We start from the raw sequence: 18,423 nt of genomic DNA on the forward strand, positions 1-18,423 counted from the left end.
ATCCCCTTATGTGTCCATTGCATCAAGATACCAATTAGGCTGTGCTGCTTGCTTGCCTAAACCCCACTTAAAAGAGAAAGGACCTGACAGGGTTTAGGTGTTCTGAAAAAGAGAGAAATGGTTGTATTTCAGAATGGATGCCTATGAGAAGTCTCTGGTGCACATTTTAGATGTGTTGTTTTTCCCTGACACTAACATTAGTGAAAGGAAATGGACTTAATATTTGAAGAGCCTAAAGCATTCAGCACTCTTCTGTTGTATTTAGTCTCTATTTCCCAATTACTAATTAGCTGACGTTTAGTTTGCTTTAACTGTGGTAGATTTGTTTAAAGGAGCACATTTGACCCCCCCCCCCCCACTAAAAAGAAAGTGGGGTTTATGTATGTTACAAGGAGGGACATGGTTCCCTCACACATGCAGCAAAACATCTGATTACAAACAGCTTAGACAGAAGAACAGCAAGGTACAGGGAGACACATGAATTTTGGAGCTAATAGTCTTTGTTTTATTATTTTTTTCTCACTTAGCTTTCACTGGAAGTTGACTTTCATTTCTTACTTCTGTGACATGACTCAGGCTTCACAGTGACCTTTCTAGAGAGTAAAAGCATTCAGCTCTGCTCTGAAAAGTGGTCAGTCAACTTATTATTAATAGAGAAGGCTGGGATGTCTAAGATCACGGGGGAGGAAGGAAAATACATTTTTGAAGACTACCTTTGAAAACGTTAGAACCTTGTTAACAGTTATGTTAAGTTAACCTTACTGACTCTGAACTTAAAAGAAAAAAAGAAAAAAGCATGTGATCTTGTGCTTTAGTTCTATTGAGGCAGCAGGACCACGGAGAAGGATATAGGATGCTGTTCCTGCATTGACAACCAAATGGGTCTGAACTGACTTCTTGGAACACCCAGGGAGGCAAGAGAACAGTTGTGTTGTGCCTGTTGCATTAGCTGGGCTAGGCGGAATTTAAACAGCAAAGCTTTTCTTACTGACACAAGAAATCAGAATGGCATGATTTTCTGGAGCCTGGTTGAGTTTGTATTCACAGCAGGTGATGGCCGCCTTATAAAATCTGAGCACACTAGGACTGGAGTCATTAGGCTTTAAGTACTCATGCTTTACTCAGAAAGTTTCAGCAATCATTTCATTTATGGAAGCACAGTAAAAATAGATAAGCATTTACATTGCAGTATGCTCACATATATACGTACAGGCATTGCTGGCCAAATGTTTTCAACAGAAATGATTCATTTTGTTTATCAGAGCCCAGCTGCACTGACCTTAAGGGGTCCATCTCTTTCTTCTGCAGGAAGAGACTCCAGGGCTCATCAGAATGGGCTTTCAGCTCCTGCTTGAGCCTGTGTAGCATCCAGGGAAAGTTGCTGGTGTTTCCAGGTGCTCAGTACCACTCTGAACTGGAGCTTAGATAGATTTTGGACTAGCCTCGCTCTATTTATGTGCTTATTAGTGAGATGTCCTGGGAGGGGTTTCTTCATTTTTCGTATGGGTATTGTCTGGGTTTTTATAATAAGACACATCATATAAATTAACTCATAGACTTTATTGTGGTCACTTCAAATGCACTCTGTGATTCACAATACAAAAATGTGGTGCTTTGGTTTACCAAGAGGCTGCCTAATTCATCTTGCTTTCTTGAGTCTTTCCTGCTGTGCTAGGGCATTTCTCAGGCCACCTACCAAGGTACATTTATATTGTTATTAAATACCTCCATCCCTAAGCGATGAAAATCTATCTTCTTTAATTCCAGGCCCTGGTATCTCTGCAGAAATGCTTTTTCATAGTAGTTCAGAAATAGGAAAGGTGAAATTTAAAAAGATGGAGGAGTACAAAAAGCCTGGTTATGCTGCTGAGACTCCATATAATGAGTAAGAAATTACAAAACTGTAATAAGGAGACCACTGCATATCACCACTTCTCCTCCAAACAAGGGGTCAGAATTACCTATCTGTGTGCCATAAACCATTAGCAGGCAATGGGGATCTCTTTACTGTGAATTTAGAAAATCATTTAATAAGGTGCGTTATGGTGATTAGTGGAGGAATCATAAGGGTGACTGAAGTGGGCACAGCAGCAGGTAGTGCTGAAAGGAGGCTTTTCCAGGATTGATTTGTCTTAACTGTTAATGACATTGGCCAAATGATCAGTATGATGTTGATGGAAAAACTGAAGCTGGGAGGCATGTTCAGTTTTGAGATGCTTCCAATGGACAAGAGGAACTACTGTGCAATTGCCTGTTGCAACTGCTCCTGAAATGGCACACGCAGTTCCAGTCACCAGCATCCCAAAAGGACAGGCAGGATCTGGAACAGAGCACCAGAGTACTAAGGTGGCCAGTGATGTGGGAAGCCTGTTTTACAAGATTTAAGAGCTTTGGTAGTTCAGTCAGGCAAAATGAGGAAAGAAGGGCGATGATTTCTGTCTATAAATATATCAAACCACAAAACCCTCAAGAGAAAGAACAGCTATTTAAACTTAAGGACAATGTTGGCACAAGAACAAATGGGTATAAACTGTCTGAGAATAAATTAGTCTGGAAATTAAATGAAGGTTTCTAAGCATCAGAGAGGTGAGATTCTGGGCCATCCTTCCAAGGGGAAATAAACATGAGTTTTAAGAATGAGTTTTAAGATGGAACATGGTCTTTCATGGAAGAGCTCCCATGCTGGTAGCAGGAGAGATGGGACTGTATGACCAGGAAGTCTCTTTCAATCTGTGCATCCTCCCTGCCCTCACCCTAAGCCAAGCCCCTTCTCTTTTTCAATACTCTGAGCTCCACCTGCATTTGCTCTGAAAGTACCATGGACCCCTTATCAGAATTCTGCATTGCAATAGATTGTTTTTAATCCTCCCCATATCTCCCTTATTTTTTTTTCCTTGCCGAGCTTGCTGGGCTGTAATGTTTCTCTTCATGTAATCCATCACAGACACAATGTCGCTTGTGCAAATTAAAATGCACCTCAGAATAATAAAAAAGGGGCTTTTTTTTTTTTTTTTTTTTTTTTTTTTTTTCCCTTCCCAGCAGCAGTTCCTCAACACAAACCATTTGTCTCTGGGCAGGAATTCAAGAATGTTAACCCTGTATGTGCTCCTGTGGGGTACGCAGCACCTCCTGCAGGAACAGCACTTGCTAGAGATGTGCAGCAGGCTGCCTTGTGTTGAGGACCTTGCATATAGCTGGAACGGTAACCCAGATCTTTTCTCATTGGCACATGGATGATAAGGTCCAGCGCAACAAGATAAAAGTCCTCCACTTCTGAACAAAGAGGCACAACCTAGAAAAGCTACATAGCAAACTGTGGTGCTCCACAGAACTCAGACAAATGATCTAGGCTGAGCTTTGTACATCGGGATCTTTAGAAGGAATCACTGGGAACCAAGTGATACAATGTTCACTAAGCTAGGCCCATCTGCTGCACGCTTCTGGAGGCTGTAGTTGGTCTGGGTGGGCACTGCTGACTTGTGATTTAGAAACAAAGTTACAATGAGTCCTTTCTGAATGAATTCCATCGTAGCCCAGGCAGTGCATGTAAAAGGTTAAATCAAGGACAGGATTTTATTTCTTGCTTCTTTCATTTGGAGGGAGGGTGTGAATTTCTCCTCAGTGGCTTATAAATTCTATGAAGTTAAATATGCATTTTAAAAACTCATTTCATATGACAAGAAAGGTCCAGGATTGCACTAAGGAGTAGGCAGGTGCTTGAGGATCTGAGTGTTTGGCCATAGAGAGGTCCCAGTGGGTTACCTTTTCCTCTAACATGACCAGTATCTAATTCTCTAAATCCTCTCTTGCATCCCCTTCTGCAGTTCAGTTGTTTGCTAAGCTCATCAGTGTGTGAGTTAATGTCAGCATTAGTGCAGTGACACTTTGATGGCTTTCCAAATCAGGCACGGGGCTTGAATCACCCACTTTGACTTGAGGAGGAAGCATGTTCATGGGTGGAGGCAAGAACAGGCTGTGCAGGATGCAGAGAAGTCAACTACTGGAAAGAAACAGCCTCCCCTTTGTTCAGTGCCCTGATCTGCAGGAACCCAGGGAAGATGAATTGGTGTGTTGACTCAGAGCAGTAGTATCTTGATAGTTGTGTGCTTCTCTGGAAAATAGCCACAATCCCCATGCCCACATCTTGTTATGTCCTAGCTTCATTGCTCTGACAGCATGAAGGATGTTTGGTTTTGTTCCTAATGCTGCTGTCATTTATCATCCTCTTGTAAAGCCAGAACCCACTGCTCACCCGCCCTCCATCTGTTCCAGGTTTTCTGTTCCCCTCGTATTCCAGAATTGTTGTATTCCAGAAATATACCACTGGGTACTAGAGAAGCAGCAGCATCCTTTCTGCTCAGTGAAAATATTGCTGTGACCAATGGTGATGGTCTGACCAGTTTTTAGCCCTTGGGCTTCAGAGGAGCAGCTCCGGTCACAGAATGGGGATCTGATAGTAAGGTAACCTGATACAGTTGATAATTCGACAGAGATGGTATCTGGTCATGAATCTGGGAAACTTATGCAGCTGGTGCCGGCAGAAGATGTTGAGCATTCAAGTGCTAGAGAATGAAATAATTCTATGATTCTGTGAGGGAGGGACAGACAGTGTAAGTCTCTTAAAACTGCCTGGTTGTAGCATGCCTGGATGTATGCAGGAACTGTGGAATATGTGGGGATAGAACATGACTGAAAGAGTACTCAGCCTTATTCTGTCTTGTATCTGTGACCCAGAATGATCCACAAGCAGCTCTCAGTTTAGCTGAAATAACTCAGAGACAAGTAGAAACTTCTGTTGGGACCAGAGATGATGGGATAAGGAAAACAAACTTAGTGTTCATTCACCTTGTCTGCTCTAGCAATGATTTCTTATGGTAGCAACCTGAGGCTGGCAAAATTGTAGTCTGGAGCTGGATGTATGCAGCGTACTCCTGCCATTTGTAGCATAAACATGAACTGTGCCTAAGGGATTTTTCTTCTGCCTTGCTTCAGCAGTAATGATGAGTTCATCTCTTGAAGCCTAGAAACATGACACTGTGTTTCTAGAAATATTGTGTATGCCCTGTATGGGATTCCTTGGAAAGACAGCTTGTAATGATGACTGCTTACAGAAGGGCCACCTTTGCTCTTGCTAGGCTTAGGAGGGTTTTGATAGGTACAGGACTCCACACAGAAGCCTGTTTTGGCATGATATCTTACAGTAAGCAGAACAATCTTACTCGACAGGCAGGAATTTTCCTATGCATCTGTTGGAGCTGTCAGCATTTGACTCTTACTGTCCTTATTTATAGATCAATATAGGCATTCTGAGCACTTCACAGATACATAAAAGTGAAGATTTCCACTCTGCAAGGAGCTGACAGTAACTCAGATGTACAAGAGTCATGGGGCAATAATTCAGGTTCTGAGGAGGGCAGAAATGGTGGAAACGGAGCTCAGGACAGAAGTCTTTGCAATAGATGGCTGTGTGAAGAGGGAAGCCCAGTTAGCAACCATGTGCTGCAGGAAGCAGGTGTGGGTGGTGGGGACAAGGCAACGATGAGAGAAGCTAAGAGAGGGTGATGAGGGGTGATGAGGTAGCAGGTTAAGAGTTGAGGAAGACGGAAGTGTAGGCAGTAAGGCCCTACTACAGTGGGTGGCTCAAAAGCAGTTTAGCTTTCAGTGCCCCATTCTTTTTCGGTTCCCTGTACTGAGAATATAGAGAACATCTGCACCCTCCCTACTCCCCTTTACCTACTTCTCTGTCTGCTTAGAAAGGGAGGGAATGGTGCTAATGACTATCATTAGCAGTACTTCCAGTTCATCTGTCAGGAAGCACCAAGGGCTGCATTTGCCAGAGAAATTCCTTGTATCTGGAACTATTTGCTCTGGCCAGGGCCTTGTGTTCAGTACCCAGAGAGATCCCCAGCTCCCAGAGGTCGGGCAGCCTAGCTCTGGGCCTCATGCTGTCACTGGGCTGGGCTGCAGGCACTGTAGGGCTGCTGCCATCTGCCTCGCAGAGCTGGCACAGGAACTGTGTGGTATTTTTACCTTGATGGCTCTCACGGCCTGTTTGTGATGTGTCTGTCTTCTCCTCCAAGCAAATCCTTGCAGTATTTCTCTTCAAAACTCTAGTTTCCGTAGTCTGGGTGCAGAATTCAATGTATAGGTGGATCTAAGCTTAGCAGCAGGGCTGCCTGCTTTTCTTATATATCTGCGTCCATGTGCCCTCTATGAAGGGAGATAAAGACTGCAAGTCAGCAGTGTCTCCTGTCCGAGTCAGTGTGTGCTGTCTGTGCTGACTGCTGACCTTCCTCTTTTTTTCTTTTCTCTTTTCTTTTTTCTGGTCAGTGGCCATAGGCAATGATTGCAAGAGAGAAAGGCATCACTGTCCCCCCCCTTTCTCACCTCTCACTTTGTGCCCTGGTCAGACTAAGCACTCCTGCAGCCTTTTATTAATCTCCTGGGACGGTGTTATCAGCAGCCCATCAGCGTTCAACATGCCCTCAGTCACTGGCATTAACTCGATTAGGGCAGTGAGGAGTGACTTACAGGGAAGCTCTTCTTCACAGGCACTATTTGCATACAGTGATTGATGCTGATACCTCCTCTAAACACATCCACATTTTGCATTTTAAACAAAGCAATTGCTGTAGAACTGTTCCCTGTCACTCAGTGGGATTTCCAGTGCCTACACAGAGCATACCTTTCCTTTCATAAAATGGCCTTACTCTTGCCCCAGGGGGAGTCTCAGATAGTATGAAGGGAAGGTCACTGACTCCACCTTTGCTTGAGAAGGGAAGAAATGAAAGCCTCTCGTGTGTCTTGGCTTGTGAAGTTTCTTGTGGACAGTTCTGTGTTGTGTGGCAGTGTCACAGTCACATCAGGAAGGTCAGGTTTACACCCAGGCTAGAACCTGGGCAGTACAGCATAGATGTAGGTGTATATGTACACAGAAATATACCTTCCTTGACCAATTGTCAAGAGAAGCAAAGGTGTCACTTTTTCTGCTGAGGATTTTATTGATAGGCACATCCAAATGAAGTTCTGGTTTGGTGTGGTGTCCTGAGCCTTGTCTTCTGAGGAGTGGGTGAGCTGAACTTAGGCTTGAAGGCAAAAGGAACAAAGTGACTGTATCTGTGCTGATAGGGCTGGTATGTAACAAGGGAAAGCAGCCTGCTTTGTGAAGAACACTGTTGTTGTTTGCTTTTTTTTCCTTCTTTTTATTTTATATGCAGTTTCCCTTCCCTTTCAAAACAAAAGGGAATTTGCCCAGAAAGTAACTCACTTTGAATAGCTGCAGAGACTTATCTGGGATTTAGGCTGCAGAGTTCCTTGAGGCCAGCGCTCTTCCCATTTGTCTGTGGAGTGCAGGGATCACTGTGGAGGAAGGATATTAAAAGCCACTTATGTAGCTCATACAGAGGTCTTGGAAAGAGCATCTCCTAGAGGCTGCCGGTGCTCTTTGCTCTGCAAGTGCTTCTGTTTTGCTCCTGGTTAGAGCTCAGCATTTTCAACAGAACTCAGAGATCAGTTGGTGCAGTGCTCCAGTGAGATCTAGAATTGCTTAGAGGAAATATCTATTTTCACTCATTCTGTCATTACTTTCTCATCTTGTGCTCATCTCAGAGGACTTGCAATGTGTTGCTGGTTGCCCACTTTGAGTCTGAAAACATCCTAGTTTTACAAAGCCAGACACTTCTTTTGTGGGTGTACACCATCTGGCTCCATCAATATGGGAGCTCTGTGGAGAAGATGGCCTTTCATCTCATGCCACACCATATGAATTTTACAAAGGTGACAAGTTCGGCTTTGTACAAATAACATATTGTCCACATCTTGCTCTGTTTAGTATTGTATTCAGATGGTCTGAGTGCTCAGCAGTGTGGGCTGGGGGAAATGACTGCAAACTTCTTTGTCCTTCGAGTGATAGCTTGCTTCCAGAGGTAATTAGAGCTGTTTGGTGCTCCCAGCCCCTCGGGGATTTGTAAGGCATCAGGTAGATCAGAGGGAAGCACAGGGATGTTCCAGATCCCAGGCAATAAGGGCCATAAGGTTTATAAGTCCTAATATCCACTTGGACTTGGGCCTAAAGTGAAAAAGAAGCACTGTAATGACCCTTCAAGGGGTGTTTAATTTTTCAGTTTTCCAAACAGGAAAACTTAGACCTAAAGAGCTTGAGTAAAAGTGAATTGTATTGCCATCATGTGGATGTGTGGAAGTTAATCTCTACTCAGAAAAAATCTGGAGCTCTGGTTTCTTAGCTAGAAAACAAACTCATGATAGTTATGAAAGTCGTTAAGTTAGAATGTTAAGCAAAATTCATTTTAGGAATAGAGTGATTTGAGTGTTTTCCATTGTTAGTGGTTGCTTCTCTCCTTATTGACCAGGAGCTTGTTGGCCTCCCGTTCGTGTACTGCACTCTCTCTGATGCAAAGCCTGGTGGTGAAGACAGGGTGAAAGCGTTCTTGTCTATGTCACGATTTCCTGCCAGCCAGATAAAGAAGCAATAAAGCCAGCTATGCCAACTAGTTAGGTAGCAAACTATGTCATGTTTTCTCTACTCTGTCCTATTTCTCTCACTTTTTTCTCCTTGGAAGCTCAAAATATGTGTGAGCATGGAGGCAGCAACATTCCTAGTTGTGAGAGGCCTCCCAGCATGAAATAGGCAGGTACCTAATGGTGTAGGCTGGCAAGGAAATAATGTTATGGCCAGGTCTGCCCCTTCTCATTGAGAGGTGCTGGCTGGGGGTGACAAAGGAGAAGACTAACAAGGAAGGGATGATTTTTCTAACCTGCTTACCTGCAGTAAAGCATAAAGCTAACTGCAAAGAATTTTGAATCCTCAGCCAAATCTAAAGCACAGAGATCCTGCAGCACTGAATGCTGAATGCTCTGTTTGTATTATAACTATATCAGACCTTTCCTCTCCTTGTCATTTCAGAGGTACGGTATGTTTCTGACTTGCTGGGTAGTCACCTACCTGATGGAGGCTCATGAAAGAGATTATCTCACTTCTCACTTGTGGTGGAGATGTCAGCAGGACATTTTCCTGACGGACACCTAGCCAGCTCTGCTCACCTTGTTACTGTCCCAGCCCGTGCTAGCTCTTCTCTCTTGATATATCACAGCTGAAGTGCTACTACCTCTAGACATAGCAGCCCAGACAATTTCTGTTACAGTTTGTTTTTGACTCACTTCATCTTAGAGAGGAGCAGCGGTTATCTGTCAGGTGAGCTATTTCTGCTGTGGAGAGTGCAGGGCCAGGCTCGGTGAAAAGGGCATTTAGTGTGATTGCTCATGTGAGGATAAAAGCCACCAGCAGAGTAGAAAACCTTGTACCAAAGAGGTGACAGCGTTTGTGCTCAGCATGGTATTTCACTGACAGCTTGTGGTAATTTATTTATTCCTTGTATTCGGATAAATAACATGTGTGGCAGTCAGGCTGCACAGGTATCCTGTGCTATCTTAGTGTGTGAGAATAGCAGGAGAACTGATAGGATAAACTCAGGAGCACATTTCAGAACACACAGCAATGACCAGCTCCAGAATGCGTCATTAACACCACCTTCTGTGGGCATGTTCTGTGAGAAAAGCAAGACAAGAAATAAAAGGGTTCTTGAATCCCAGGCTAAGCTGGTTCAAGTTGAGTGTCTCAGTATTTTGAGAAGTCCCAGGCAACACTTCTCTGAGGTTTCAGCCACATTTCAGGATGTGCTTTTTTACAGGCAGCATGCCCTGGGGATGAAGAGGTGAGCTAAGTGCCTGCTCAAGGCTGGGGATAGCACCCTCATAGGATGCCTGTGCTAATACAGCTCCCTTAGGACACTGCTGAATGGATAAATGAAAAAAAGCAGTGGGGGAAATAAGTGATAATCCCAGGTTTGGTGACAGGGATTCACTTGATGCACTAATATCTGATGGAAATGTACTTCCTTCTTAAGACTGACCCAAAGCATTCGTTGATTTGTAGTAACATTAACCACTGGCAAAACGGTATAAACAAGGGTTTGGTTCAAATGTGTGTGAGTTTGATGATGTAAATGGTAATGGAAAATTGCTTGATTGTTTAAAAATCTATTATTTGGCGCATCAAGGAATGCATTAAAGATCTTCTGTAAGGCCGAGGTGTCTTTTAGTTCCTTTAGTTTGAGATGGAGAAAAAATCTCTGTTGGGGAAAAGGCCACACGCTCCTTGTTGTGGTTAGGAAAATGGGGCTTGTGTCAGCTGATCTTGTTTGTGAGCTGTTTTGTAAGTAAATGTGAACTTCAGCAGTGCTGTGAATGAAAGCATAGCTCAGAGATGTGGTGAGTGCGTGTTTGTGTGCGGATAGATTCAGGAAGAGAGCTTTGTATGCATCTCGCATGGGGACAACGTTTGTACTTGCTTTTAAAGCATCTTGCCCAAGGCAGCCGCTTGCCTTTCTCATTATCCCATTTTCCTAAATTGCTGCAGTGTGTGTTCAGTGAAGGGGGAAGGCTGGCAGCTGTCCTTCATCCCTGAAAAGAAACGACTGAGGGTGAAACTGGGAGAGACTTAGAAGAGTGTGAATGGTAGGGAAAAGCGACTGTGGGACTGTTTGTCGTGCCTTCTAATGCAAGCTGTAAGGGCATGAAATAAGAATAGCTGGTGGCACGCTCGCAGCAGGCAAAGGAGCTATTTCTTTGAGCAGTGATCCATAGAACTCATTGCTGCTGCAGAGGCTGAATGCTTGTATTGCCTCGAAAAGTGGCTGGATAAATTCATGTAAGAAAAACCAGCAGGGGTTGTTAAATGCAGGGACTTCGTCTCTGTCTTCAGAAGTCTCTGTCAGTGGCCAGGAGCTGTAGTTTTAGACCTCACTGTCCTCTTTTTTTTCTTCTTTGGTCATCAGCTGCCGTTTTGGGTGAGAGGGACGTGGCCTGATGGTGCCTGTGGTCTGAGCTAGAATGAACAGCTGCTTCTGCCCAGAGATGGTTTGCTGAGGATTTCTGGCCAGTGTCAGCATGCAGCCAGTTAGATCTTGGAAGGGCTCAGTGAAGCACTGAACTCTTCAGCGGTCAGTGATGTGTCAGGGGTGGCTGCTGTCTGTCTCCTCAGCTTTTCTTACAAATGACACTTTGAGTATTTGGCCAGTTCTGGTCTTTCCTGTGACCTCACTCCTGCTCGTCATTATTTGGATGCTGCTACTCCCAGAGCTGAAGCTCTCTCTAGCCTTACCTAAGCCCTGTGGAACGAAGCCCACAAAAGACTGTAACCATGCTGGTCCTCTCAAAGCTGATTAGCACTTATGTGAAGAGATTTTCTGGCTGCAGTTCTTTTGGCTCTGAGTCATTGTTTTTGGCTTGCCTAGCCAGCAGTGTTTTGAACCAGGGCCGCTGTGTTTTGTTGGGCTATCTAAACTCAGCGCTCATTTGTGACTTGCCATCCTCTGCCTTGTCCAGCCCCCCAGCACGCTGCTCAATCTCAACTCCTGTTCCCTTGACAGAGATGGTCAGGTTTCTCCACGGTGTCCTTCAAATTGATAGTAATGGGAGAGACTGGCTTTGTAAAGAAACAGGCTCAAAGCACAAACTGCCGCTTTTTGTTACTGGAAAGATGAATGCTGAAGTTTTCTGTACCTACCGTTTGCTCTCATTAACTGTGTGATACATTGGGTGGAAGGAGGAAAACGCTGGTTGTTTCCATTTGATTTTGGGTGCAGGTAGCCACAAGTGTTGTAGCGTTGTAACGTTTGGAGCTGAAGAACGTATTCCAACATATTAAGAGTGCCTCTGACTTGAGTGACAGAGAAATGTGTTTAAAGAACATGGTTTAAGGAGACCTTCTTCCCTCCCTGCTTTTTGAAATAGAAGTGAGATTGCCCTCTGCAACACCTGACCACCAGATCAATGACTTCAGCACTTAGACCCACTTCATAAGCACTGGGCAGCTGCTGCAATGCTTGCAACACTCCTGATGTCACTGCTGGGTTTAAGCCAATGATGTATTTTATGATTAGAGATTTTGTTTTTTGCTGGAACAACTTCAAGGCTTTTTCATCACTAGCTCATGTTTATTCCTTATGGCAGTGGATAGAAAATGAGTGAGTGGCAGAGACCAATCTGTGCCAGATCCTGACGGCAGTGTCTGTCTCAGCAGCCCTCAGCCACACTGAACTTACAAAAACTCAAAAGCTTGCTGAGGGTTTTATTCCTGAACATCGGAAAACAACAAAATGAGGAGGGCATTTAGGAGAGAGGTTGGACTTTCCTCCCTTCCCTTCTATGCATGAATGAGGCCTTCCCCCACCCCAACCCCTTCATCCCGAGAGGCAGTACAGAGCGTTTCCTAAACACAATAACCATTACTCTGTCATGATTCGTTTGTACATTTCTGTGTTTTATTTCTTGTTCTGTTTGAAATGACCTGTACCACAAGAATACAATTGATTTGTTTCACAGGTTTGTCTTTCTTTCTTTTTTTCTTCTTCTTTTTCTTTTTAGGAGCAGATAATAGTTAAGTAGATACTGTTTATTTCACTGTCTGTAACTCCCTGCGTCAACCTCACAGCCTCTGTCTCTTTAGCTTCCCTCTATAAGCCAGCCACAAGAACATACAATTGGCCATACAATTGATTATAGCTTGTGGATACAAAGTGGAAGCACTTTTTCTCAGCTCCAATTGGTAATAAAAGCTCAATAAGTTACATTCTGGGGTCTTCCTCAGTGATTTCCCCCTCGAATAGCTGCTTATATCGGTGAATTTGTTAATTGTCTAAAAAAAGAAAGATGACAGCTTACAAAGAAAAATAATGCCCCCTTAGTGCAAACAGTACTGCGAGGTTCTGATTGTTGCAGGGCAGTTTCTTGTAGCTTCACAGTTCTGCCGCGAGGTGTAATGCCCAAGTTTCCCCAGAAACCTCATTTCTGTGTTTTACCCTTTCCTTTAATTGATCCCCATGAAATTAATTTTGCAATACAGGCCAGAAACCGCTGTTCCCAGAGAAGAATGTGCCCAAAACAGAAGAACTGGTCACTTGGGAAGAATTGCCTTTTCGTGGTGGCTCACAGGTAGGTGGTTTCTGTTATCCACACGTGCATATCGGGGGCTGGAGCTGCTTTTACCATACTAGCTGTATGTCAGCTTCATGCAGATTCACTGCCACTGATACACTTACCTCTACAGTACTGCTTTGCTTTTCTTTAAGCCACAGAAACCGAGGTCCAAACTCTGTCATCTTTTGCCCCACACAAAAGGACAGCTGTATGGAGCTGACTCCGTTAGCCCCATATTACAAATGAATGGCATAAGAAACACTGGCCAGAACCCACTTTCCAGTTTATGTCTTAATTCCGCATCTCCAGACCTCTTTGTAAGCGCCTGTGAGAATCCAAAGTCCTAAGCCATTGCTGAAGCCTCATTTCCTACTTCAAACCGCACTGAGGGCACTGCACTCAGATGTCACCCCTTCCTGCAAACCCGATGTGCTGTGTAGCTGGACATGCTCCTCAGCTGTGGCAGCATGCTGGTATCAGTCACTCACAGCAGATGAGAGAACAGGAAAGGGATGAGATGCACGTGAAGCCTGTACTTGTCTGAAAGGCCAAAGAGACCTGCCCTGCTTCCCAATTGAAGACGGTACAAGCCTTTTAAGGGTTAAATCTAGACAGTGTTTCTGTCCCTGTTCTTGGGAAAGAGTCTGCATCCCTGCTATAGAGAGATTAATAAATGCTAATTACTGCCTGGTTCAGTTCCCATTCTGTTTCAGAAGCAAACCAGCAAAATTTCCAGGCCTATTACCTTCAAGCAATGAGGGGATATCCAGTTGGGCTCCAAGATTATGCAGCTGTAATGGAGAAAGAAAGTCCTACAAAAAAATGCATTTAGTATCTTTATATTGTTCTGCCAACGCAGCCATTGCCTCCATTCTCTAAACAGCAGTTGCCGTGAGCTAGAAGGTAACTCAGCAGCCCTCCTTCACAATCATGTTTTCTCGGTTCTTTTCCCCTCTGTTCTGGAAAGCAAGCCCAAGTTCTAATTCAACAAAGCTGGAGGAGTCTTTTCACAGACTCACAGTCTGGTTGAGGTCATCCGGTCCAACCCTCTGCTCAAGCAGGGTCACTTAGAGAAGACTTCCCTGGAACTGTTCTGAAATGACCTTCCCAGCCAGGGCCCAGCAGAGCAAGACTGGCTTCTTAGGACCTTTTCAGAACACTTTGGGACAGCTGCGAGGCAGGCTGGAACACAGTGTGCTGCGGCTGGGCTGAGTGGGACTCAGCAGAGAAGCAACAGAGCTCGAGTGAGCCCTGCTTAGAGGCAACCACACAGCACAGTGAATGTGTGAGAGTATTCATGCCACAGCCAGAAAGACTTGCCAGGTTGCAACACACAGCAAACTGGCTCTAGTGAAGGCTTGCATTTCAGTTTGGTCCCTCTCATTCACAGATAGATACAGAGATTGTAAGTGCAACCAAAAGCTATCATTTCCTCCCCAGCTCTCTCTGGGAGGCAGAAGGCAAAGGGAAGCACAGGTATCTGTTCAAAGCACAAGGCCGCTGTGGAATTGCTGCTGCTTTAAGCATGGAAGCAATCCCAGCTCCCATGTGCCTTCTGTCTCTTGGGTCTCTGCTGGCTTACTAATATGCCTGAAGCAAGACTGAATTCCTTTATGAAGTGAGTACAGAATGGGTGAGTAGCTGTGACTGCATAGTGCAGGGAGAACTCAGAGGAGGTGGAACTGAACTAACTAGAGGACCAGCAGAGGGCTGGCTACATCAGTAGCAGCGAGCTCCCTCAGGCTCTGAGCTAGCTTGAGCTTTGCACTGAGAGCCCTGCACAGTGACGTACGCATTCTGTTCCAATAGAAAAGAAGCACCCTGCATCTCCCCGATCACACTCCCTAACCACCATTTGGAAGGCTCCCTGTGCAGGTCACATCACCCGGGTTATCCAGGAAAGGAAGCCTAAGTTGAACGGAGGCAGCAGAAGCATCGGTGTCTTAAATACAGATCAGAGGCTTCTCCTCACCTCTGCTGTCATGCCACTCGCCACCAAACAGACAACGCGTTCTCTCACCAGCTCAGGCTGGCTCAGATCAAGGTGTCCAAGAAAATAAAATCTTAGAGAACGCCAACAAGCTAGTGTTTGCAAGCCACCCAAATTCCCCTCTGAACACTGGGAATGCAGCAGCTGTGATTTAGCCAGCTGAGCTAAACTAAGGCTCAGACACAATAGAAACCTAGTCACGTGAGTAAATGAATGTTCAACCACTTCTTCTCTGACCACCTTGAGGTCAGGTATATCCCTTCTTCCATCAGTGAGAGAATCTCTTACCAGGTCCAGGAATAATCCGTGTTAGCTTTTTTTTCTCTGTTGAGGATAATGGGATGAGGCAGGGGAAGACAGTAGTTGGGATATTGGATCTGGGGGTTCCATGCCAGCCTCTAAGCTTGTTTGCCTAGGCTGCCACAAAAAAAAAGGAAAAATAAATAGCAGTCTCTGGGGCTCAGGAGCTGTCTCAGCCCCAAAAAGCGGTTCCTTTGATTCCTAACTAGTATTTGGCAATAAGCCTAAGTCTCTGTGGAGGCAAAGATCTATTACTTGAATGAAGTCTAGGCAAGCCCTGCTGTGGGGTGTGTTTATACTTGGGCGGTAACCATGCAGACAAAGCCTTGTGTTCTCTGCCACAAGGAACGAGTGGGGAATGGCACTCAGCTGCACTGAAGAGGCAGGTTTGATAAACTACAGGGTGAAAAGTGCAGAAGAATTGTAGTTAGCACCACATAGGAGAGGATGCAGAGATTATCAAGTCAACCCAGCATAAAAGCTTACACCAGGATCTGTTTTTCTCACTACCTGGGAAAGGAGACTTACTTGCATTCTCTCGGGGACATACATCCTGCCTCTTCAGGGGATTGCACATGGGAGGGACTAGCCAGGCGTAATGACACACTGTACAAGGTCGCAGAATATCTTACACAGTTAGGAGCATCTTTCCCGGTAAGAAGTGGGGCCTGTATGTACAAGTGCTAGCTGGCGCTAGAGGAGCCTGGGAGGCAGCCATTTCCATCAGGAGAGGTCCAGTAGTGCTCCTCTCCAAAGGAGCATCTGCCCTATTGTTAGAGCCACAAAGATGACAAAATGAAGGACCCTGGCTGCTCCCCTTCCTATCGGACCCCTCGCAACACAAGCAGATAAGGTTTATTTGACTCTTATTCTTCATCTCTTCCTGCTTCAGTCCCCACTCCCCCTCCAGCACTGGTGGAGGAAGCTGGGGACCAGGCGGCCGGCACAGTGCTGAGAGCATCATCGCTCAGAGGGGCTGAGCCCCAGCGACCGCCTCAACAAGTGCAAGAGCGTATTCTGGTATTTCCCACAGAGAAAACAAATGAAAAAAAAGAGAAACAGGTGACTGATTAAAAGAGTTTCCCCCCTCCTGTACATGAGATTCTGCAGTCACGCCGACAGATAGACATTAAATAATTCTTCCATAATAAATGATTGGAGATAAAAGCCGGCGGTGGCTGCTGCCGCTGTTTGGATTGCTCCATTGTCTGCATCTTTGTTTCTAGTTTGTTCCCCGGCCATTGTCGGCTGGCGCTGGGGCTGTCAGACCTTCGCCTCTAGCATTTCTAGGAAGAGTTTATGCATGGGAACCTTGCCCTGCAGTTTGATGCTGTAGAAGTGCTGCACAGCTTTGGCGGCTGTCTGCCGCAGGAGGGGCAAGGTCAGGAGCAGCTTCCCTGCTCGCCGGGGCTCCTCGTTGCGCTGACTCAGCTCGTAGTCCTGCAGGGCTTCGTGGAGAAGGTCCTGGAGCTTCTGCACTGCATCCATGTCCTCTATGTGCATAGAGTCTGGGGGAGGGAGAAGAGAAGGAAAACAGGACAATCAGACAAGAGGAAGGAAGGATGCTTTTTTTTTTTTTCTTTTCTGTTTTGTTTTGCAAAGGGAAAAAAAGCCAACTTGCTCACAGGTGCGGGTGCTGCTGTTCTGAACTTTGGTGTCAGGCCCAGGAGCCGGCCCTAGCAGTGCAGGAACAGTGGAAGCATTGCTGGGGTTTGTGACACGCTGTGCCCTGTGTGGCCACTTCACTGGTTACTCAAGGCTGCAAGAGGTCGGCCAGGGGCCTTTGTGACTTGCACATTCACTTGCCCTCTATGCTCCTGCCGGGGAGTCACCCTGCAAGGGGCGGCATCTGCTGTGCTGCCGCTTGGGAGCAATCTCATTAAGAATAATTAACACTGCCGTAGCGCTTCATCTGTCTAAACTACCTAATTGCCATGCAGCTGCTCAGGGTGTCAGCAAGACAGAAAAGCCCCAGCAGGTCACAGTCAGTGTGCCCAGGGGTGTTGCCAGCCCCACCTTTGTGCATATGCCCCTATTTTCAGAGACTGCCAGCAGCTGCTCAAGGGTTTCCTGATTCAGTCCTTCTAGAAATCTGCACCTCCTGCAAGACCTCTTCCCTTAGGCTGCCAGGCTGCTGGAGAGGCTAGCAGTGAGTGCAAGGCTAGCACGGCCCCCTGACACATCTCTGAGGCAAAGGTAGCTGGTAGTGACCCAGTCCTGGGTCAAGCTGAGGCACTCAAGATGAACACAGACTGCTAAATCTCTGGGGAAGACTCCATAGCAGAGAGCACCACAACAGAGGAAAGATGTTAGATTAGAGAAACTAGCTAAGCACCGTGTCATTGAAGGTTTTCTCCCTTTCATCTTGCTGATAGTTGCTTCTGCCTCACAGCCCTGACAGAGCTGTAGACTGTTGCCTTGTCTTCATTGTTCAGAGACTTTTAATCAATATTGAACACACTGATAAAGATTCCTATTTCTGCTACAGGGCAATGAATCCAGAAGCAGCAGCAGAGGGATGCTAGAATAAGCACACACAGTTGCACCAGTCTGCCACTTTAGCTGGGCTTTGCAGTGTAACAGTGTCTTGCCTACACACATCCAACGCAAATGTGAGGACTTGTTTCCCAAGTATGACAGCAACTGAGGAGGAGGAAAGCTGGATGAAATACCAACATCTCTCCAGAAATACGCATCATCTCTATGGAGAGCTCAACACAAATCAGAGACTGTGGATTTCATAAAATACACATACAGTAGATGCCATTAATGATGCATGATTTATAAAGTATTACAACAGCCAAGAAAATAATATGTCTAGCAAGAAAGCTGTTTAAGAAGTTATTTAGAAGGAATGCACTAATTAGGGGATATCAAAGGGTTGTAATTCCACGATGCCTACTGTGGAAAAATCATTATTGCTGTATTTGATTTTGTATCCAAGAGCCCAGGCAATGAAGCCCAGAAAAGGGGCTGGTGGGTGATCATAGTGACTTGGGCTTGCCACAGAGGCTGATTCTGAAAGAAGAGGGAGAGAGGGAGGCAGACAGCCTGGCAACTTCTCCCAGCCAGGTGGCGCCTCTGGAGAATTTCCATACACCATCAGGGGAAGCATTTCCTTCCAAATCGCAGAGGTG

General features: G+C 45.5%; 1 protein-coding gene and 1 long non-coding RNA gene across 8 annotated transcripts in view; one reads left to right on the forward strand and one right to left on the reverse strand.

The window, feature by feature from the left end:
- LOC140252981 (uncharacterized) overlaps positions 1 to 18,423 on the forward strand; it is a 116,779-nt gene that overhangs the window by 78,086 nt on the left and 20,270 nt on the right. For all 3 annotated transcript variants that reach the window (XR_011903754.1, XR_011903752.1, XR_011903753.1), the window contains exon 3: positions 12,923 to 13,011. This is a non-coding gene — a long non-coding RNA (uncharacterized lncRNA). The remainder of the gene's footprint in view (positions 1 to 12,922; positions 13,012 to 18,423) is intronic.
- ESRRB (estrogen related receptor beta) overlaps positions 13,157 to 18,423 on the reverse strand; it is a 153,737-nt gene continuing 148,470 nt past the window's right edge. For all 5 annotated transcript variants that reach the window (XM_072338272.1, XM_072338271.1, XM_072338270.1 and 2 more), the window contains one exon: positions 13,157 to 16,794. In XM_072338272.1, coding sequence (XP_072194373.1) covers positions 16,550 to 16,794 — 245 coding nt within the window. In that variant the 3' untranslated portion in view covers positions 13,157 to 16,549. The remainder of the gene's footprint in view (positions 16,795 to 18,423) is intronic.

The sequence above is a fragment of the Excalfactoria chinensis genome, chromosome 5 (assembly GCF_039878825.1).
Source record: "Excalfactoria chinensis isolate bCotChi1 chromosome 5, bCotChi1.hap2, whole genome shotgun sequence".
Lineage (NCBI taxonomy): Eukaryota > Metazoa > Chordata > Aves > Galliformes > Phasianidae > Excalfactoria > Excalfactoria chinensis.